General features: G+C 27.3%; 1 protein-coding gene across 1 annotated transcript; it reads right to left on the bottom strand.

Moving 5' to 3' along the window:
- Positions 1–903: 903 nt before the first annotated feature.
- Positions 904–23687, bottom strand: LOC132934813 (zinc transporter ZIP3-like). Its single transcript, XM_061001181.1, has 3 exons — positions 23554–23687; positions 22206–23448; positions 904–1405 (listed from the first exon to the last, which is right to left on the bottom strand). Exons 2-3 carry the CDS (start codon positions 23311–23313, stop codon positions 1266–1268), a joined length of 1248 nt encoding a protein of 415 aa, XP_060857164.1. The 5' UTR covers positions 23314–23448; positions 23554–23687; the 3' UTR covers positions 904–1265.
- Positions 23688–24667: the final 980 nt, after the last annotated feature.

Below are 24667 nucleotides of genomic sequence, written 5' to 3'. Positions count from 1 at the left end.
AACTAGACTAATGTTATAAGTTCAAATGACAATAAACACATTTCGAATTTTGCGGGTATTCGAAGGCGTTTTAATCGCACGCGATCTACTTGCCTACACGGGAGCAATTTTTAACCGTGATTTTTAACCGCAACCGCCCGCGATTAAATCGCTCCGTGTGAAACCAGCTTTATAGATTCTGTTGTTAATGAATGTCGAGAAAGATATTCTCAGCAAAATTGATTCTGAAGAAATCATAAATAGATTAAGAACTTGGTGTCCAGTATTTGGTAATATATTATTATTCTAAAAATAAAAAACAGATTTATGATTTTAGATTCTGAGCTGAGTATTGATTTTACAATGTATATTTATTTATTTATTTTTTTTTGTTTCTGTAAACGATAATTAGTCGAAACAATGCTTCGTTTTACAACTTTAGTATCTTTTCCGGTTGGAAAGTGAATCTAGTTGGTGCATTGAGAAGGTCAAAATTTAAAATTCTTGGTAGTTTTTAAAAGCGCAAGGAAAAACAAAAAATAATTAATGAAAAACGGACATTTTTACGTAAAATCTGTTTTTGACAAGATTAATGGTGTAATGTAGGATTCTATATGTGAAGTCCAGAGCGGATGGCTTAAATCGCCGAGTAGGTGAATCTTCCCTCCTCCCCATGTGTAAACCAAATGAATATCCATCCATTAATTAGTGTTAAATATATTAGTTAAATACAGTATTTCTTCAATAATTGTTGACAATTTGTAGTGATTTTGCCATACTATACTATACTATATTAGAAAAATAATATTACTTTATGAAAGTGTGGCGATTAGACTTGTAATCGTAAGACATTTAGATTTTTTTCACCTCCCTATAAAGATGTTAACAAAAAAAAATAAAAAAAATAATATAGGTACTCTTAATTTTTCTTTTATTGATTCCAAAAAAATGTAAGTATCTACATATTTTAATCATTTAATCGATCATTTCGAATGTGTTTTATTAAGGATAGCTTTGATAAATTATTATTATTTTACAATGTATATTTTTATATTATAAGTATACGTACAATTATTTGAACAGATAATTTATTTTTTTGTTTAAAGTAACTTAATTAATATAATTAATGCATAAAATTAAACACACATATTTATGATTTGGATATTATATAAAATTAAATAAATAATCAAACCAATTATACCAATGTATACTTCATAAAGGTATAGGTTCAATTTAAATTCGTTGGATTCAGTTAATTATTTGGCAACTTGAAGAATTGAGAAATTCTAATCATCATGTTCGTGAGGTAAATTATGGTGAATGTGTTCGTGGGACGAATGATTGTGCACGTGAATATGAGTTGAATGATCGTGAGACGAATGTTTATCATCAACGCCTAAGCCGTGATTGTGACTGTGATGATGAGCTGAAAAAAAAATTGAAATATTATGACCTATTAAAGTTCTTAACACTTTAATTTGTATTGGATAACATCGATTGTATTGCTATGAAAATATTGCACATATTGAGTAGGTAAAATAAAATTAATAAATTAATATATTAAAGTAATTCTAATTTATAAGTAAAAACTTGTTATAAGTAGGTACATGTATTATATGAATTATTCCTTAAGTGTAAATACAAAATGTGTAATGTGTAAAGTGACGTATGCAGTATAAACGGTTGCATAAACAATTTATCAAATTGAATGATTCTCTAAAAATGTAATGGACCAATCGTGGGCCACTAAATCTTGTTTAAGGGACCATTAACTCACTATTAATTCATTATGTCGCGCCGCCACTATTTACGAATATTTTCAATTCTGAATTTTAGATTCTGAGCTGAGTTGAATGTATTAATTTTACAATTATGTGTTTTTTTTAATTATCAAAGTAGTCAAAAATCAAAATAATGCTTAGATTTTCAAGTTCAGTATCTTTTCTTGTGAAAAAGTGAATCTAGTAAATTGATCAATAGTCTGTTCTGAATTACTAAAACTTTGTATTTACAATTACAGAAAACCAATTATTTAATAAATGCTCATGTAAATAATATGATCATGAGGTTAGTTAATAATACTCAAATCGATTTATTTAATTTTAACTCTATTGAATCTTTTTATAATTGTATTATTAGATACCTAATATCCAAGTATAATATTATCATGTGCGAATTATGTTTTATTATTATATTCATTGATTGTTAAATGTCTGTTAATTTCTTTATCTGTATTATTCTCTTATCTAAACGCACCTTGTTATTATGCTTATGTAAAACCGTTATTGGGCATTAGCCGGTTAAATTAATAAATAAATAAATGCTAATCTGAGATAAATTAAAAATGTATTTATATTCTAGATAAATATTCCTTCAAAAACACAAAAATATAAACATCCGTGAACAATATTTTGAGTTATCATTAAATAATTTAAATTAATAAAACTATTCTAGAAGAACGTTTTATTTATAACATTCATAAAAATAATTTGAAGAAAAAACACATTATACATTTATACATAAGAATTTTTTAATGAAATGTCTAAAAATAGATTTTATTGACAACGCCCGCATATCCATGATAGTATACGTGGTTATCTAATATGTATTAGAAGTATTATATAGTAGTGTATATGTCTTCGGTTGTTTGACAATATAAGATACAGTTTTGGCTGTGTAAATAATATAAGTTAATAAATAAATAATAAATAAATAATAGTTACAATAATGGCATGTGCCAAATAGATACGTAACAATTTATATACAGTATTCACAAAAACATAAAACAATACTGTACCTACTAGTACTGAACAGTTACTTTTGTCTTTTAATGTTGTATTTATTTTTCGTTAGTTTCGTGTATTCATGCGTATTAATTATTAAAAAATTTAAACAAATAAGTTTATTAGTTCCGTAATTATTTATTACTATTTACTAAAAAAATACTATGCAATTAAATGTACCTATTATAATATTAAAATCAAATGATTTTAACTAAACTTAAACGTTCACAATAAGTATTATTGTATTAACGTAAAATAAATAATAATGACCAATAACTATCATTTTATACAGAAGTTTTTTCTAATAATTAAACCTGATTTCAAAAATGAATGCCTAGATTTGTTATTATAAAGAAAAAAAGAAATCACCAAAAAATTGAGGAAACTGAGGATATTTTATCAAACGTGCAATCGTTCACAGCTGAATCAAAATTTAGATATTTATTTGGTGAATTTTATAAACTTGTATAGTTGTATCACTCAATATTTCAAAATTAACAGCCTTATCCTAAAGTTGCCAAAAATATTTTAACTGTTGAAATATGGTATATCTACGATTATATTATATGGCCGGGCCGAGAGCCTGGCAAGGCGGGCGCCTGCCAGGGGCGCAAAATATCGAGTATGGGGGCGCAAAATTTGATATCATTAAATTTGAATTTGAAAATAAAATATTTCAATATATTAATATCTGTTATTATATGCGAGTTGATGAATATTGTGTTATAAATTTACTATTGATTATTGAAATTAATTTTTCTTCACGACGACCGACGATGCTGGTACCTACCGAATTATATTGTAAAGTAATATATTTTATTTATAACTATGTATATACATATACACGTATACAAGCCGCAGGAAATATCAATGTGTTTCCTGTGGCCGATAATAATAAAAATAGAACGACTGTAATATGTGTATAATATGTGCATTGATGGCAGGGCGGAGTGGAATGCACTGTCTATTAGTTTACCTATAGGTCTATAATTGTTTTATTATATTACGATTATTATTCGCTTATTTTACAATTGACATTCGATTGAGTCTATTGTGTAAGTGACTACGAGTACTCCGGAGCGTGGGAGCTATAGCTATAATTTACTGTAGCAGTGAAGTCTGAAATAGAACAAGGTAAATATGTTAAAGGACTATACAACTAAAAAAACCTATTTTTTTTATTATGTTAATGTATAGGGCTTTGAAAAAGAATAATTTTGGTGGTCTTAAAATTGTTGTCGGACAATTGGTTCCGTGTTTAAATATAAGTCGCGTTTTACGCGTGACGTCATAAAATCACACCGTCCAACGGGCCGTATCTAATATACACGCGCAGAATTTATTTCGTGCGATTAAAATAATTATAGAGAAAACTTAATTAAAGGTACAAGTTATTAAAGTTCATTTATAAAAAGGTTATACACTTCTTTAGATGATCATATTATTTTTATTGTGTTGAAATTTGTTTCAGGGTAGTTTATTGGAAAGACAAAAAAATAAAATTTACATAGGTATATTCAATAATATTATAATCCGTTATTTAATGTATTAACGAATGTGTTATTATAATTAATAATATAAGAACTAAAATAAATATGTAAAAAAACCTCAAAATAAAATATATTACTTCAAACAAAAATACATAATATATTATACGTAATTGAATTATTATAATTATCATTACCTAGTTATATTATATATTTAGGTAAATCTTGAATATCTTTTTGATTTTAATTCTTCATAGGGCGGGCGAGGTGTTCTATAAATATTTTTTGGGATGTAGGTATTACATTCTTTTTGTACATCGATGATTACACTTCTTCGATAATTGTTGACATTATATCACGTTTCCGGTTATTTTGAGTTTTATTGTAAGAATTTTTTATTGTAAATCGTCCTAGTGGTTTAGAAAATACAACTTTTTCTCCTATTAAATTTATTTTCAATAGTGTTACAGTAATAAAGTCATAGGTAGGTAAAAAAATATAATAATTTATCCTTTATTGTGTTTGTTTTATATTATAGGGAATAGAGTTGTTAATCCATCATGTGTGGTCACAAAAATTCGTGAACGTTATCCTGAAGAAAACGGATTATATATTGGTTTTCAAAACCCGTAATTTATGTAATCTATTTCATATAATAATAAGTTAAACATTATAATTCATAATATAGTACATAAAATAATAATAATATGTAAGTTGTTAGTTTTATAGTTGTTTAAAACCTACTATTACACTTCTATTCAATTTTGTGTAAGTACTCACCTTCATTGAATGGTAATATTTTATTTTGAGGTTTTTTTTACACATTTATTTTAGTTTTTTTATTCTTAATTATAAAAACACATTTGGTAATACTTTAAATAACGGATTATAATATTATTAAATATACCTAACCTATGTATAATAACCTAATTATGTTTGATATTTTATATATTTTTATTTTTTGTCTTTCCTATAAACTACCCTGAAACAAATTTTAACACAATAAAAATAATATAACCATCTAAAGAAGTCTATAACCTTTTTATAAATGTACTTTAATAACTTGTATCTTTAATCAATTTTTCTCTATAGTTATTTTAATCGCGCGAAATAAATTCCGCGCGTGTATATTAGATACGACCCGTCGGACTGTGTGATTTTATGACGTCACGCGTAAAACGCGACTTATATTTAAACACGGAACCAATTGTCCGACAACAATTTTAAGACCACCAAAGTTATTCTTTTTCAAAGCCCTATACATTAAAACAATAAAAAAAAATAGGTCTTTTTTAGTTGTATAGTCCTTTAATAGAATTTATTTAAAATGTAAGTGTTTCACTATAAATTATTAAAAAATGTTAACATTATTATTGTATCATGTTTTTCGTTACGACGTGTCCTACGTGAATCCGGTGAGTGCGTGCTAATTATATTCTGACCAAGCTGTTCCGCCGCAGTGCGATGCGTCTGATGCGGCGAAATACAAGCTGTTTTGTTTTTACGTAGTACACGGCGTTAGATTTTATTATTTTATTTTTATTCATGCACAAATTTGCATACTTTATGATCAACTGTTTAAGAAAAAATATATATTTGTATATATATTATTAATTGAACGAGACTGAACGAGTGAAACTATTGTCAAGCTACAATGCTATCAATCTTTAGATTCTATTATTACAAGTCTAAAATGGAGATTTGAAAAAATGTCTAATATATCTTCAAATTTCTCATTTTTGTCTAGAAAAAATTTATCGACTATGGGAATTGATGATATCAAAAAATGGTCGCATTATCTAACGCTATTATACAGTGTTGATTTGAATGGCAGTGAGCTATGCATAGAAGTTCAAAGTTTCAAGTTTCTATATTAATAGAATCATTTAAAACTTCACCTCTTATGACTTTTTAAAATTCATACATCAATATTCTCTACAAGATGTGTACCCAAATTTGGAAGTGGTATTAAGATTTTTTTAACAATGCCTGTTACTACAGCTACTTGCGATAGAAGTTTTAGCAAATTAAAGCTTATAAAAAATTATCTCCGTTCCACCATGGGTCAAGAAGGTCTATCGAATTTAACCATAGTTTCAATTGAACAAGAAATTGCATCTAAGATGGACTACACTCCAATCATCGAAGAATTTGCTTCCAAAAAAGCCGGAAAAGTTAAATTTGTTTAATAAATATGTTGTACTAAATTCTATTTAATTTAAATTGGTTTAAGTTTTAAGTTAGGATTTAAGTTAGGACAAAGTTGACAGTTGTAGGTAGGTCTTAGGTATCCTATAAGTTGATATTACCATACAATGCGTAAGTACCCAAATAAATGTGCACAGTGCTTACTGCATAATGAAATGTATACCTAATATAGGTACTTAGAACAATTTGCGGATAAAAAAAACAATAAGTTACGAAAACGGCATCAAAATCGAAATAGAAAAAATAATATCATCGAAGAATTTGCTTCCAAAAAAGCCGGAAAAGTTAAATTTGTTTAATAAATATGTTGTACTAAATTCTATTTAATTTGAAGTATTATTTGTATTATTTAATTTAAATTTTTTATACAATTCTTGTTTATGTGGTACTGTTTTTAAGAATTTGCTAGTCATACCAAAGTAGGTGCTACAAATCAATTAACTTCGTTATTTTTATCTTTATTTTGTATTTGAAATATTCTTAAAACTTTGTTATTTTAATTATTAAAATAATAAACTTAACTCTTAAGCTTTAAAGTTAACATTAAATATTAGCGCCGTTATTGATCGGGTCGGCTCTAGACTACGATTGGTTTAATGTTAAACAATTCTACTTCAGCCAATTCAGTATTAATATTTATAACATCACTTACATTTTAACTTACTAATACGTATTTTATCTTTTAAAAACTATTTATAATAGGAACAAATTCTATAGTAATTAAAATTAAAATATGTATCAAATATATTATATTTCTAGATGCCGTGAAAAATACACGGATCGACATAAAAAATTGAGTAGATGTGAATATGAGGTTTCAATAAGAAAAAACACATTTTTTAAAATTCTCACATGTCTATTGCCAAAATTATTTTGTTAACGTATATATGGATAAAACAAACCAACCATAAATTCATTAGGGAAGAACTTAGCATTAGCAAACATACGATGGTTGATTAGGCTAATTTTTGTCGTAAGTTTACTTTTCATCATATGCTTTAAAAAAAAACAAAAATTGGAGGTAACTTCATTGAAGTCGAAATTGATATTTCAATTTAACACATAACTTTGAAACTAAGTCTGACCGACAACATTACACCATTGTTCTTAAATAGTTAATATGAATAAATTCCAAAAAAAAATCGAAAAATTTGAACGGGGTGGTAAAGTGCACTAGGGCTCCGGTAATAAATATACAATCATACTGGTATAATACCACAAAAAAGTTAGGTATTAAAAATAATTAAATACCTACCTATATTATAACTGTAAGTTTAGTGTTTACCTTAATATCTGCTCTCAAGTTTGAATATGATGTATTCGAAGTGATAATTTCTTATGTTTAGGTTTACATAGTAAACACCTAAATTCTATATTGTTATTCTTGTTCTTTCCGTGGTATTAAAAAAGTGCACTTTAGCCTCATTACTAGAGACCAGATTTACATGCGCTTAAAATCTTAAAAATAAGATGTTTCTATGCTATATAATTTCATCAAAATAATATTTTATATGCAAAAATATTCTTTTATATGAGAAAATATTCTTTTTCATAAAATTGTATTAAACACTGAAACAACATATAAAAGTGACAGTTCATAAAAATATACAGTTATATCTATTTAATCTATAATATGGTGATATACTGCCATACTGGTGTACCTATATTTAACTGTTGTAACACAAACTTATGAATTCAAAAAATAATAATACTAAAATAAAAAATAAATAATAATTGCATATAGTTCAATAACAGAATAATATTATGTATTCAAACAACTCAAACTTAAATAATTCAGTCTTATGAATTCAAAAAATAATAATATTATGTATTAAAATAGCTCAAACTTAAATAATTCACCCTTATGAACTCAAATTAATAATAATAATAATAATAACAAGTTTTATGTTTTAGTGGTCTATGCACATGCGAAGAAATGTACGAAACAAGATCAGTGCTATCCATGTTGAACACGGTAACTCTACCACACTATACCACCATGCTCCATCTAGGAGTATAAGATAAAGGATCTAGATAAAAATTGATTTTCTCATCAATGTTGCTTAGCGTCATGTCGTCATGTCGTCATAATAAATATGATATAATGAAAATATTTTTTGAATTTTTTATTAACTATTAGATTTTTATAAAATATTCAAATTTGACCCCAGTATGGTAATAAATTCCTAAACATGTTTCCTACACAAAATATTCTTTTTAATGTGCTAAAAAGTTCATAGGTAAATGTATCGTCCAGAAAGCTTATCCAATTGGAGCTGCATACTCTCAGTAAAGATATGTAAAAACATAAAAATCCGGTCTCTACTTACTACCTATCTATCCAATAAAATACACAATTACCTATTATTTAAAAAAACTAATAATAACCACTTCAATCTAGTATCTACTTATTTACAAGTTACAACGAACCTATTGCCTGTTTCAATAGAAGGTTATTTATTCCATTAATGTCTAAATCAAACAAACTAGGTACTAATTATGTATTGTATTTGCCGTTGTTAACGTTGTTTGATTTTTTCAATTAGATAAGTTTAGTGCTATTGATAAAAAATGTTCACTCACTGAAGATGAACCAAACACTTTGAAGCAATTAAATCTACACAAATATAAAAAAATTAAAACTTAATAGTCTCAAGTTAATTTTGATAGAGCTAACATGGAATTAATGTTGTTTCTCCTTTTTCCTTCACTGAACATCCTGATTTCCTAAAATATTCTAATACTGTAGTTCAAATGATACCAGAGTCTAGAAGGACTTTAATGAGAAACATTAATTCAATTTTTGAAGAAATGAAAAATGCTATGATCAAACAGTTAACGAATTGGAATATGTATGTGTAACCGCAGATTGCTGGACTGAATCTAGAAGGTAAGTTAAAAAAAATGTGTGGTTTAATTTATCAGCTTTTTCTATTAAGCTTTCAATTTAAAAAAATTAAAATTACTGTTTATTGTTTAAATAACATCTACTATTGCACATTAAAAGATTTAAAGATTTTAACTACCTACCTAGTTATCTAGTAGGTACTACACACGTTTTTAATAATCTTATATGGGCTTTACTGCACACTGGATTGATCTAATTACCTTTAAACTCAAGTCAAATGCATGCAATTGCTTGTAGAGTGTAGGCGAATCATGTATAATTGGTCACCATACATATAATGTTCTAGCTGATATGATTGAACTAGTATTGAGCGAATATAAAATAAATAGTAAAGTAACTCATAAGGTATACATCAAACTTTGCTAAGGTTTTTAAGTATATAATAATATTAAATATGAATTATTTATTAAGAAGATGATAGCGCTCCTTTTATTTTATTTTTTTTGAGATTTTAGTTAGTATGCAATTTATTCTATTAAATATTAATATATTATTACATTGTACAACTATTATCCTTATTTTTAATGTGCTTGTTCAGTGTTCTTATTGTTTTTTTTAGTTGGAATGCTTTTTGTGACTAATTATATAGTAATTAAACAAAATCATTATTCATTAGTCATCAATATGACAATATACAATATACTAGACTATTTACCTAATAACTTAGAGAAATAAAATAAAAAAAATAAATCAAGAAGATTATATAGATTAAATAACAAGATGTAAGTTTATAATTTAACAAATTAAGTTCTAGTAAGTTTAGTATTATGACAATTTTGTATTTTTCACATTAAATGTCATTAATGATACTACTTAACATATTCAAATTATTAGTATTCCTCAACTATAAGTATATCATTTTTCTAAAATGTGTATTTGATTGTCATTTTTAAATGCTATTTTAATAAATTAAAATTCATGTTTATATATTAAAATAAAAAATAATGCCTTGAGTAGTAATAATTAAATTAGTAATTAAACATTATTTTTTTCTTAAAGATTAATTTTTTCTATACCTATATTTAGTATTTATGTATATATAAATCTCCATTTTGTACAAGATTATTATAAAGTATTTAATTTTTTTGATTTAAATCTATATTTTAAATTTTAATACTATTATTTTATTAAATTAATTATTATTATTACTATTTTATTCAATAAATAAACTATTATGTTATAATATATAATTTATCTAGGTAATGAAACCGATTGCAAAAGCTTTGGATAAACTGCAAGGAGAAAAGTATATTTGTATTGGTTATTTTCTCTCTATATTAACAGCAGTAAAAAAAACCATTGAACCAACTTTTATTACACGGAAATCTCAAATATTGCAACCCATTAGTTGAAGTGCTGATCAGTGGATTGAAAAAAAAAGTGTTTAATGGCTATCAAATATTAAAGAACTAAATAATTCCAAAGGTAATTAATTTATAAAATATTATTATTTCATTTATAGGTTTCATACAAATTTTGACTCTACTGAGTTTAAAGTAACGGCGATTTTAGAACCAAAGTTTAAATGGAATTGGGCTGAAGGAAAAATATTCAATGAGCTAAAAGATAGCTTAAAAGCAAGATTATCTGAATTAATTATACAGAGTACTCAAAGTATTGTAAATAATATTGATACCAATGCAAATCCACATATGATGATGTTATACATTTCAAAACTGTTCAAAATCTAGAAACAGATGAACTTCAAAATGTATTCAATGAATATTCAAACTTGTCTCCTAAACTACCAGTAAATGCATTTCCAAAACATTTGATCAAATTATCAGTTGACAGTTTTCCAATGTAATTTTTCATTTATCACCAATAATTTAAGTTAATTACCTACATACCTACTTAATAATTAATTTATGTAATATATTACATTTTAAAAAAAGGGTTTTTTAAATTTATATTTTAAACTAATAAAAAAAACTAATTTCTAACTTCTACTCTAAATTAAGTTACTCTTTTAACAAAACTAACTTCTTACTAAGTCAGAAATTTGGTAAATTTCAGAAACTAACTTTTATTCTAACTTGGTTATTTTTTATATTAAAGTAATTCAACTTTAACTAGTTGAAAAAAAGTGACTAACTTGTGTCCAGCTTTGTAGCACGTACCAGCATCGCTAATCGCTTCAAACCCTCAAAACGAATACTCTGATAAATCTAATACATATCTCGTTGAAACAGAAAAAATTGTTTTTGCCTTAATAAAAATTGTAAAACTTTAACTTGTGAAATTCCGGTCATTCAAACCGAATACATGCAGTTGTATAATATGCTAGTGGATTCATCATCCATTTTTTCATTAATACATTATCACCGGTATAATACCGATCTAAAGGCGTATGAAAATACAAAATTTGTTTACATTGAACATTTTCTACGGTATTACGGTAATCTCATTGTACACTGACATACTCATTTTAATTTGATGAAAATCTCAGAGATTGTTTTTTAGAGATGTCAAAAAAGTTTAGAAAGTACCTAAGAAGTTTAAACTATGTTAAAAATAGGTATCATGACGTATTAAATACAATTCACAACTTGCGGTTGTCCATCTAGGTCGTATTATTTCAGAAAGCTGGGTACACTGATGCCGATTTGTCCATGAATTGGTGTACACCTAAACCGAGATACACCTATGTTCAGAGCCGGGCCGAGGGCCTGAAAAGGTAGCGACTGTCAGAGGCGCAAAACATATTGAATGGGTGGACTAATGAACGAAGGAGTGCCAAATTTTATATATTTATCAAATTAAATATGTACTCATAAGTCATACGTCGACATCAGTTATTACTAATTGAGTAGAATTATTATTACTGATGCAAATTATATAGTAAATTGTCACCCGGACGTATTTTGAGTAAAATCAATGATAATGGAAAGCTGTAAGCATTCGTTTTGGGGAAAAGAAAATAGAATTTTAAAAACTATAGCTAGAAAAATTATGTAACAGTGTATTATAGTCATTTATGTATTGAATTTTTAGTAGAAGCTATTAATTTTTAATTTAAAAATATGGTCTACAAATTAGTTTTCATATTTTAAACATTAGGTTAATTTTAAATGATTATTTTGAGCATTCATTTCTAAAAGTACAAAAATGAGTCTAATTTTATCAATATTTAAAATCAGAATAAAAAAATACTGCATTCATCATTTTTTATAAACAATAAACACATGTATATTATATAGTGCAATAATATGGTGCAATAATATTACGGGTGCAGCCACACATACTACAGAGTGGTTCACTTGCCATGCTACTATTTTATGGTGGGGCTATAGAGTTTCATTTGTAATATCATTAAATAGTGAATGTATTTTGTAGTGGACCACATTGTATAGCTACGACGGTAAATACATAATTTAATACTTGCATGCTATGATTTGATATGTGATATGTGTATAATGATCAATAGTATATAGACATCTAATAATTCATTGAATTTGAGTTGTTGTTACCACTTACCAAGGTTTGTTAAGGTTGAGTTTTACAGAATTATAATCACGGAATGTAATTTTAAAAAATCTTCTTATAAATCAAATATTACCTAATAGTAATTATTTGTTTTGAAAATGATAAGTGTATAATCTGATCATTTAAAAATATTTCCAATAAATACACCGTATACACAAATGCGAACAATTATGTCCAAAATTGGATTCCAATGCAACACAAATAGATAAGTAAATTTAAATACATATTTTTCTGCGGCGCCTACACCCTACTGTCGAGTATAATATCTAGTCAATGTAGGTCTATACAACAAAATATAATTTCTTATATTGTTTAAATGAATCAATAATTGCTTTTTTTTTTACAAATAACTTTCTGTTCTACCTATTCACCTGCAAAATAATTTTGGAAAGAAATGTTTTGGTTCATATTATAATTTATATATAAGTTATTAACGAATAACTACTATTTCGTATCTGAATCAAAAAATACCTAAACAAATAAATATGACCTTGAAACTATAAAATACATATATGACCTGAATAACGTAAAATATGCGCATTTTTAAATCTTACTCATAATATTATGAAACAAATATTTTGATTGACTGGATAATACAATTATCCAGAAATAATATACAAATTTTCCTCGTTTAGGTACCTACTATTCGTTATTTTATTTCTCGTTGTGTTTGAAGTATGGTATTTTTATTTTTATTTTTTTATGATTTTTATTTCTGCATAAAAAATATAAATTATGTCATTGACTAACGCTGTCATATTAAAAAAAACAACAAATATGTAAAAATAATACGCTCTGCTCTGATACACAATTTTACGATGCTCGATTAAAATCGATGAAGTAGGTAGGTAGATTTTAGTAATAAACAGTATTTTATATATAAACAATAAGTTATACCTAATTAATTTAGTATTTATTAGCAATTCACAAGCATACAATAAATATATATTTATATTTTTAAACGACCTTCAGAATATATACAAACACATAATATTTAATTAAATATCTTCTAGCTCTAAATTAAATACATTGTTATGCAGGAAAAAGGCTAAGTTATTTTTTTAATTAATAAACAAGTATCTACACTCAGCTTGAGGAATGATACTGATGAAACTTTTTCTTTTTATCAAATGCATAACTTTGGGCAATTTGTAAGGATGATCATTTCTTTATTTATTAATATCTATTTTTCGTTGGTAAATTTAAAATTTATAATTATTAAAAATAGATTTTTAGTAAAAATTTTTTAAAAAACAGCATAATTTGCCTGTAAGATTTTATTTAATCTTACATTAAATAAACACTTAGCGCATGGGCTATTTATCACTTAGATAATTTGTTATATATATATATATATATATATTAGGGTGGTCCAACCTTATAGAGGTAAAAAAATAATTTTCGAAATCAACTCGCAGCATATTCTTATTTTGTTAAGAGTTACATAATGATGATTCTATAAAAACTTGGACTTGATATGTTAACCCCTTCACATGCCGCAAAAGGGTTGAATAATGAACAAATTGAGTTAATTTACATTTTTTAATTTTTTTCTATTGAATTTATAAAATTCCAAAAAGATTAATACAAACACATTTATACTCGTAGTTATGTTCATTTTAAAGTTTTCTAATTTTATTTGGTTAGCCTATACTGTCTATCACAAAAAATATAAACCTAAAAATATTTTGTAATTCGGTAATATTTAATTTTTCGTTATTTTTGACATTAAATAAAATAATTTACTATTTTCTCAATAAACTATAATATTATTATTCGGAATGTACAGATAAACCCGAAAACATCTTAATCTTAAATCTTATCTCATTATTTACGAATATGTCTCGATTGTAATAAGTAATAACGATATTACTTCAGTAATCACTACCTAATCGTAATGATTGACGACAGACGACAGTTCACCATCACGGTTGTAATTGATTTAACGTCTTCTCTGCTTTCCGTAATTTTTCAATAATATGCCGAATCGAAATATTTATTTAATTAATTCAGTAAAAAATCAAATAACGGGTAGTAAATTACCATCTAAAAAGGATTGTCTAAGTGTTTTATTTTACAATATGCGGTTTGTTAAATTAAATTTAAACGATAGTGTAAATCTTGTGATTGATGAGTGTTTAATATATTGGAAGAAAGCTCGACTTTCTACACATGATCCTTCATACTGTTCAAAAAAATTGAAAAAGTCATATGAATTCTGGAGAACACTTAAAAAAAACAAAAGTAGAAATAGTGAGTTAAACAAACAGAGAAAACAAGAATTTATTCATGGGCTGAATGATTTGTTTGATATTGCACACGTGGATGCAATGTCAATTATAAAAATTAATGAAGATAAAGAATTTTTAACACTACAAAGACAACATGGTCGTCCGGGTTGTATGTTGGGTCTCGATCTAAAACTAGATGCTTTAGAGAAAAGAAAAAAAGCTCGAGTTCAAAACGAAGCAAAATTAAGAGAAAAAATAGTTGAAGAATTAGAAGTTCCGAAAAGAATAATTTTGAAGCCCGGAGAAGTACCAGAGTTTATTAATCGAGAAATTCCTATTAAGTTATTTACTACGAATTCTCTAAAATTTTTTTCCCGTTTCAAAATTTCCAAAGAATTCTTAAAAATAGATCCAGTAGAATGGAAAAATAATTTAGAATATAATAATGCTCGAGACATAATTTCGTCAATCAAAGTTGTAAATGATACTGCTGAACGTAACGTTAAATTAATGGAGGATTTTAATCAAAAAATAACGAAAAATGAAGAACAAAAACAGTTCTTACTACAAGTAAGACAATTTTCAATACACATAAATAATAATAAATATTATTGGTAAATAATATCTTGAGTTTATCACACTAAATTATTGATTTAAATTTTTTAGGTTGTAAAAGATTACAGAACAAATTATCCTGGACATAGCAGAGAAGTACTAACTAAAAATCTCGAATAATATAATGTGATTTTCACTAATAATCTTAATTTTAGGAAATTAAAATATAAACAATTATACTATAACTTTATCCAACTAAAATAACTACTTATAAAAAAATCATTTAATCTAAATATAAAAAATATTTTGTATTTTATTAATTTTTTAGTAATAAAATTAATTAATTAAATTTATAAAAAATGTCCTATTTGATTTTTTTTCAACCCTTATGCGGCACGTGAAGGGGTTGAATTATCAAGTCCAAATTTTTACAGAATCATTATTTTGTATTTCTTAACAAAATAAAAGTGTGCTGGTTACAAAAATCTAAAGTTACAATTTTTGAACCACCCTAATATATATATATATATAACAAATTAGAATTGTGATAATTGCAAGTTGTAATAATCATTTGTAAATTTGCAATGATTTTGAGTGGATCTCAAAATGCTGTAAAACAATAATTAAGATTTTGTTAATAAATTATAGTTCTTTAATTTTCCAGATTTTCCAGATCTCATCAACTAGGATAAAATTATTATATTTTATTAATGAATGATAAGTTTATATTTTGTTTACAGAAACAAAGATCTAATTTTTCAACAGTAAAATACGTTATGCATACATCTACAATGTACATAGGGTCATTATGAATTATATAATAATTAATCCAACTGTATTAATCATAGTCCATTTCGTGGAAAGTATACATTTTTTTCCAGTTCAAGAAATGTGCAATCACCAAAATAATTTCACGTTTACATTTTAACTTCAAAATTTACAATTAATATACCTACCTATAACGTATTTAATTATAATTAGTAAGTATCTATAATCTATACACAATATAAATAAGAATTAAGTACAAAAATGTCAATAATCATAAAGAGGATATCAGCGCAATATGTATTTGTTTTTCATTTTAGAGTAATTCGATATTAAAATCACCTATTACAAAAACTATAGAGGATAATATTTTATTATTATTTGACTTTATATTCGACATTAAATGTAAAAAAAAAAATATTTTGTAAATTTAAAGGTTTGTCATACTCTAGACAAATTATTCTCTTTAATATTTGTAATGAGCGATTTAACTCTAAGATTACATAAAAATAAAATAACTGATTTTGTGTGAATGCATTTTGTCAGATTTTTCGGGTGGGCCAAAGAGAGAAAATAAACCATATGCTGACATAATGACATCTCTTAAACCTTTATTAATTTACATGCAATTATGTTCACAAATTAACATAAATTAGATTTTGTTTTCATTTATGAATTTAACTATATAAATAAATATTTTAACAATCTATAATTTGCGAATATATTATTTTAGACAGTTCTGAGAAATAAGTGTCTTTGTAAATTAATTAATTTACTTTTTTTAAGTTATGATGTTTTTTTTATCCAAAAACAATATTGATATTGAAGTATTTTACATTATACATTATCCCTATAATTTTATATTATCCATACACTGAATTAATTCTAAATTATTAACTACGACTAGAAAACTTATTTTTATTCTTATCTTGCACACAATCATTATAATATATAGGTTATGATATCATCTACCAATGTAATGCCTTCAATAAATCACGTGTAAACTGTAAAGTGCATATTGAATTGAACATGCGAATGAAGTTAAAATATCACAATAAACTAAAAATGTGTGTTAATATGGGTTCAAATACTATAAGCTGCATTTGTTAAACTACAATACCAAATTAATCAAAATAGCTAAATAAAAATATGATATAGGTACCTATAATGCCAACATTTTAATGAAATATATTAAACGTACTGCAGTATAGGCCAAGGTAAAATATTGTACCTATGCTTGAAATCAAGAATAAAATCATTGACAAATGACAATTTATTAAATTATATATGATATATCTCGTCTATATTTAATTGAAAATAATTATTGAACAATATTAAACAGAATCTAACGAGACTTCTGAGGTTATTTTTAGACGTTAAGGTTACGAGAATAAAAAAAGTATTATCTACCTGATATAGTACATAGTATTAAGTATACTACAATACAAATGAATAATCGTATATTATAATATAATATATTGTAATTCTAAATAATAGTATGAAACATTTTTTTTTCGAAATGATAACAATTAGAAGCGCAGTTAGTAATTTTGAAAATTCTGAAGACTATTCCAAGTCGTCAGAACTAAAATCAATAACTTTGTAAGTTCAGCACAAATGGGTACGATATCACTCTAATTATAAGAAAATAAACCTATATCCAGAAAATATAGGGTTAACCGTATTCACTATTTATGGAATATCGACGCTTAACTATATTACCTATTATTTCAACTGTGCTGATTTAAAACTATTGTGAATTCACCGATTGCGATGATGTCATAGTAGTCTGGTAGGTAGGTTCAAAAAAAACTTTATTTTATAACCGATATTTTACTATACTAGTACACTTTTTAACAACTACTATTATAAATTAATTTTGGTCGAGTACTAGACATTGAAAAATTTTCGAATACTCGACTCGATTAAAAAATTGTTTGTACTTGTAAATACAATTATTATACGTTTCACTATTTTTAAAATTAAAGCATAATAGTATTTTATTGAAAAATAAATGTTAAAAATATAAATAACTGAAAGAACCTAAATATTTCCAATAAGAATACCAGGACGGTTGATACTTGATAGTTTAAATTTATAACAATAGTCCCACTCGACCTTATTCGAACTCTCGGAATTTGTAGAGTACTCGACTGTTTTTGGTTACTCAAATTATGAACTCAACTTGAAATATTTGAAACTCGACTCAAAATCAAAAAATAACAGTCGCCCAACACTAGAAATTATATATAATATAAAAATTTGGATCATTAATTAAATCGTACTGTCTCAATAAATACTTGACTCACGAAATACAACCAATTTATTCCATAAAAACTATTTTTAAATATATTTATATATGCATACTAGTACCTATACTAATTTATATATTACAAAGTTTTGACTAGGTAGTTAATTATACATATGTATAGTAATTATTAGCGATTATGAAGAAAAAATATATACAGGTATTAGGTAATATTATAACAAATAAAATTGTTAATTGAAACTTAAATCCATCTTATCATAACATTGTCCATTACTCATTTTAAAATAATATATTGACATGAAGTAGATACCTATTTACAAAATATAAGTTAGTCAATGCATTTTTCCTTGACCTACCATACTGTCTTTCGGGAATATGTATATATTAAAAATAAAAACGAATTAAATCAAAACGTGAAAGTCTCAAAATTCTTGAGTTCTTAATAAATAACCAAGTCCTACTTCTAAGTCATTCATTTTCGAATAAGTATCAGATAGAGTGCCAATAGAGAAACGCCCTGAATTGTGTTGTGTGTCTAGATATCTACGTCATTGTTTATTTAATGACCAGGACATCGAATTTAGCAAATATGGCAAATTGAATGCATTTGTTTGCTCATCATAAAACTTATTTATAATATGTAAGTACCTACATAGTTCTAATCTGAATTATGTATTAAAAATTTTTATTTTAGGTATGCTTTATTTTATAGTACCTACATTTGGATAGTAAATAGTGTTTAATTTTTTATTAATAATTAATAAAATATATACTTGTTATCTTACTGAGAAATAAAATTGTACTATTGATAACAACTTTTTGTATATAAAATATAAAATGTTATGTACCTAAATATAAAATTAATTTAGTACTTTTAAAATTGTGTGTAATTATTTCTTAACCCATGTATTAGGTACATTTTTTAATCAAAAGAAAAAATTATATATTTAATATTACTCATTTTTCCGAAAATGTAAATTGTAAATTTCATTATGGTTTTTATTTAAGAATAAATCGATTATGTATTAGAATCAAAATAACACGAAAAACGTGATAATAATGAGGAGGCCCATCTAACAATAAAATTACTGTATTGTTGTCCTAATTTTTATTTTTGAATTCAGTTTATTTATAACTTTACAATTAATAATTTTTAATGAGAAATTCCAGCCCGGTTTTTTTGATAGTAAATTCATAAATTATAACATTTATTTAGTTTTTTAGATTCTGAGCGGAGCGAGATAGCTAGTGGTTTTACAATAGTGTTTATTTTTTTTTATCCTGTGTATAAAATGTCTACCAGAAGAAGTACTTTGATTTCAACATAATATAGTACCTTATCATTCTTATCTTTTAGCAAATTGGATAAAGATGGGTACTTTAGAGAAGTAATTTTTCGATTTTCTCAATAGTTATTTAATTAATACCACGAAAAAAACTACCGACAAATTACAAAAAAACCGCTAAAAACAGGTTTTTAATTTCTAACGCTTTGCTTATCACTTAGTAACTATCACTAACATATTAGTGTTTTACAATTTAAAATATCCAGACTGACAAATAGTCAGAATCGTTTTTCGTATACAATGATATTATATCATTGAATTCCAATTTAATAGAATCCATTATACAACTTGAACTGTACAGCAGGGCGACATCCACTTACCTACCTGTTTTTTATCAATCAATTCCAATTCGTCTTAAAACAAGAATAATACTATGGTAATTTTATTTTATTAAGCTATGTATATAGTATATATATATATATATATATTTTTTTTTTAATGGAGTTCAATGAATAATACACTGTTTACCGATAAAAAAAATATTTTAAATATTAATTCTATTTGGTCTTCAAATGGTAAGTTACTACTTATTTATCTACAGCTCCCATATTTAATTAAAATGTTGTTATACATACATTAAAGGTAACATCATTCAAGATTGCTTTATTCGGAATTTATCTCACGAATAAAAATAAAATGGGGGACGCTCTGCTATACAGTAGGTTACAAGTGAGTCACTGTAATGGATGGTGTTTAATTTGAATTCAATGATTTAATATCATACGAAAAACAATTCTGAGCGGAGAAAGTTAGGATATTTTATATTATACTTATATTATTATAATTAATATGGTAGCCGGTAAGTTGAATTAAAATTATTTGTATATTATCATATTTGTATAAACTTTAGAAGTTTCAAGTACTCACGAATAATATTTTTAAATTACCACTCAAAATTAAAATCGTTATTTTTATTAAAATATTTAATTTCGTCCAAATTCGATCTTAAAATAACCATAAAAAAACTGTGTTTATATATTTTTTAGATTTTTTGTTTACAGTTTGAACTTCTTACGGAACTACAACTTATGGAACCTTGTGTTAGATTTCCAATCCTATAAAAAGTGAACATTTTATAACGGCCAAATAAATTGTAAATTTGATAAATATTGTTAAAATTAGAACTTAAAATACAAAAAAAAATCTTGCCCGTGTATTTTTAATATTTATAAGCTGATATTGTAACAATGTGTGAGGAGCCTTGTATTAAATTTTCAAGCTTTTTGACACAACAAAGAAATTTAAAATTTAAAATTTCTGTAGACAGCTTAATTTTCACTAACGAAAACTTATGAGAAACCATAGTTGCCGGGCTTAATGATCAATGAAAAAAAAAAAAATGTAAATTAATAGCTTTTATTTAATTTAGTTATATTATGCAAATGGTTTTTAACTGTGAAATTGTTGAACAAGTTTTTATAATTCTATAAATATTTTAGTATAGACAGTTTTTATGGATGCTGCTACAGCAATTGTGTTTGAGACATTCTAAGGAAGTTATAATTATTTTATGTTTTATTATTATTTAGTGTTTAGACGACACAAATGAGTAATGAGTAATGATTAATGACATAATCGAATTATATAGGGATGTCGTTAGGCGTACCTATTCTACTTGTCAAGAGATAAGATTAGGACCATTATTGAAATTAAAAAGAGATTAAACAGTATATACACCTACCACATGTCGATATTTTAAAAAAATAATACAAATACTTAAATAGTATTACATATTTGATATTTCTATGTATTATTAACATACAAAATATTAAATCAAATACAGTATAATAATGTGTATAGTATTACTTTGGAATAACTTACTATTGTCAATTGATCAATTATTAAATTGTTCTACAGATTTGATTTCAATATATTTATTAACCATACTTATTTACTTACCCCTAGTTAATTGTGTTAACTAACTTGCCCACCTGTGCCTAAGTTAGGTAATTTATATTAGAAAGTATGTACACATTTCCTAAATTTAAAACAATTTCGATAACTGTATCTATTCATTATTGTAACTATATTTTTTGTATACTTTAAAAATAAATTTGCTACTAATTGCTAATTTACCTACTAAATAATGTTTTTATATGTAACTAAATATTATTTTGTAACGCATTGGCATACTACTATAATAACAGGAATTATGTTAATATTTCGATGGTGGAACATGTATACTCACTAATAAGCTGCAGCACAAACAGAACGCAGAAACCAAAAATGATTGATAAAAGGTGCAGGAATCCTGACTGCTTGTGCCTGTCAAGGACCTCAAAAAACACAACGTACAGGAGCGTGCCGGCAGCCAGCCCCTGCAGTACGACCGCTACCCGACCGGGGGTTCCATCGACAGTACCAGCGCCGGCGTTCTGCACAAGCACCATACCGGCGGCAATTCCCAAAGGGGTGACGGCCGCGAACGTGGCGACGTACGTGACGAGCACGGACCGCTGGGTTTTGGACCAGGCCAGTTCCAGGCCGATGCAGAAGGCGATGATGAGCTTGTGCGTGGCGACGGCTGCGAATAGGTACCAAGTGTGGTCAACACGCTCCTCCAAGCCGATGGCTAGCCCCTCGAATACCTCGTGAAATGACAGCGCCAGTACTGCGAACAGACCGCCAAACGAATTTTCGCCTCCACCGTGGACTGTTTCTGCCTGGCTCTCAGTGCGACCACCGTCAGACATTTTATTAGCACGAGGCCCGCCGCCGTCCTCCAGTGACCGGTACCGGTCCCCAGTGGACACTGCCTCGTTGCCGCCTCCATCAACTTCGCCACAACCACCTGCTCCCGAAGACCCGGCCAGCGATGCCCGTGGTATGGACACGGCCCGCCGCCTCAGGCTCATTGTTCGTCGCAGCGTCTCATTGGCAGTGCTGCGGTGGTCTAGCATTAAATGCACGATTTCGTCCACAATGAACACCATGAAGAACCCGGCGCAGAATATCAAATCGCCGAGGTTCTCAGCCCCGTGGCCGGTGGGCAGCTGCCCAGCTCGTTGCAGCTTCTCCACAGCGTCCCGGACCTCGGGTTGCAGGTGCAGCAGCGTGGTGAACAGTAGCACACCGCCACCGAAGCACAGCATCAGCGAAACGACCGTGGACGAACCAGCAGCCGCGTGCCCGGCATGTGAGTGGCCAGCGTGCGTTGGTTGCGAATCCTTACTGCCCCCACCCCATCTTTCGGTCAACTTTAGCGGCAGCACGCCCAGCCCGAACGACCCTAGCCCTAACACGAGCATGGCCATCGTCTTTGCCGCGGTCAACGGGTCTGCGAGCGCTGACAACATATCCGCGCCGAAAACCTTAATCGGCGAAATGTATCAAGACCGTGTTGTTATTAGTACTGGCGGTGTTTTCGGTAGGTATTTCTTTAAAAACTTCTAATTTGTTATTACCCACTTAGTTAGATCACGAATATTTTGCTGCGTTCAACAAATAAATAAATAAAAAAATCAAACGCACGTTTAGGTGACTTCAACGCAACGATATCCGCGTTGGTGTGCAGTTAATAATGTGCGTATACATACGTGGATGACGTGCCAAGTGCACAGTAGAAACACGGTCCAGTCATATAATATACCGTGCACGCCGTTCCAACGTCGATCGGTTTTTAGTTATAGCGAGTAGCGCGCACCCGTGCACCACATCACATCCTACTTGTATGCCGGTAACTGCGACTGCGGTGCGTAGAGATGTGTGGCGTCTCCGTCGGCGGCGGCAATTGACCACCACCAACTTATACTCTCTCTTTCCGTCCTTCTCTGGACGAGTATTTTTTTCTCCATCGATCAAAGGTAGGAATACCTACACATATAAATATATAATACCTACTGCGTTTCGCCCAGTCAATTCGCGGAAATATTATAGACGAAAAAATAATTCCGATCAAATTACATTCAGCTCGCCGCCGATCGTTAAATACCCACTTAAACGATATACCGTCTACCTACAAACCTATGTATACAACAACAGGACATATGTCTGAGTCGACAGTTTACTGGTCAAGACGTCTATAATATTTTATAAATTTTATATCATTGGTATTAATTATATGTCTATGATTTATAGGTATTACGTTTAAATATATGGTGCTTTATATTATACAAATAACTTATTTTATAGATACTTTAAATTGGTAACCTTAGATATCGTGTCTGAACGATTTTCCTAAAAAAGGCACTACCTATCGTAAACTCTGTAATTTATACCGCCTACGTCGTGTTAATGTTCTGACTTCTGATACAATTCATACAACAATTAACAAATACTATTTATTTTGCCATTTTAATCGCTGAATAATATAATTCTTATTTTTTCTAATCTGTTACAAAATAATTGATGAATTTGGAAAAATAAAAAAATAAAATTTGTCTGTTAAAACTATCTGCTTTAGTAGAGGCCTCCCGGCTCCCAGTGGAGGTACAACGGCAATTCCAGAAATTCTTACATAAATTATAAATATTTAAGCACAGTGTATTTACTACACCTCGTATATATATTGTTATGATACTACACATATATTGTTGGTTATTTTTTATTTAAAGACTACCAAATTAGTAATTGATTATAATCATATTTTTTTTTTAATATTACATGAACAAAACAAATTATTTTATTATTTTAAAGTTTAATGGTAATATA

Source organism: Metopolophium dirhodum, chromosome 1, assembly GCF_019925205.1.
Source record: "Metopolophium dirhodum isolate CAU chromosome 1, ASM1992520v1, whole genome shotgun sequence".
NCBI classification, from domain to species: domain Eukaryota; kingdom Metazoa; phylum Arthropoda; class Insecta; order Hemiptera; family Aphididae; genus Metopolophium; species Metopolophium dirhodum.
Note: the sequence above shows the minus strand (reverse complement) of the source record. Positions and strands in the feature narration are given on the sequence as shown.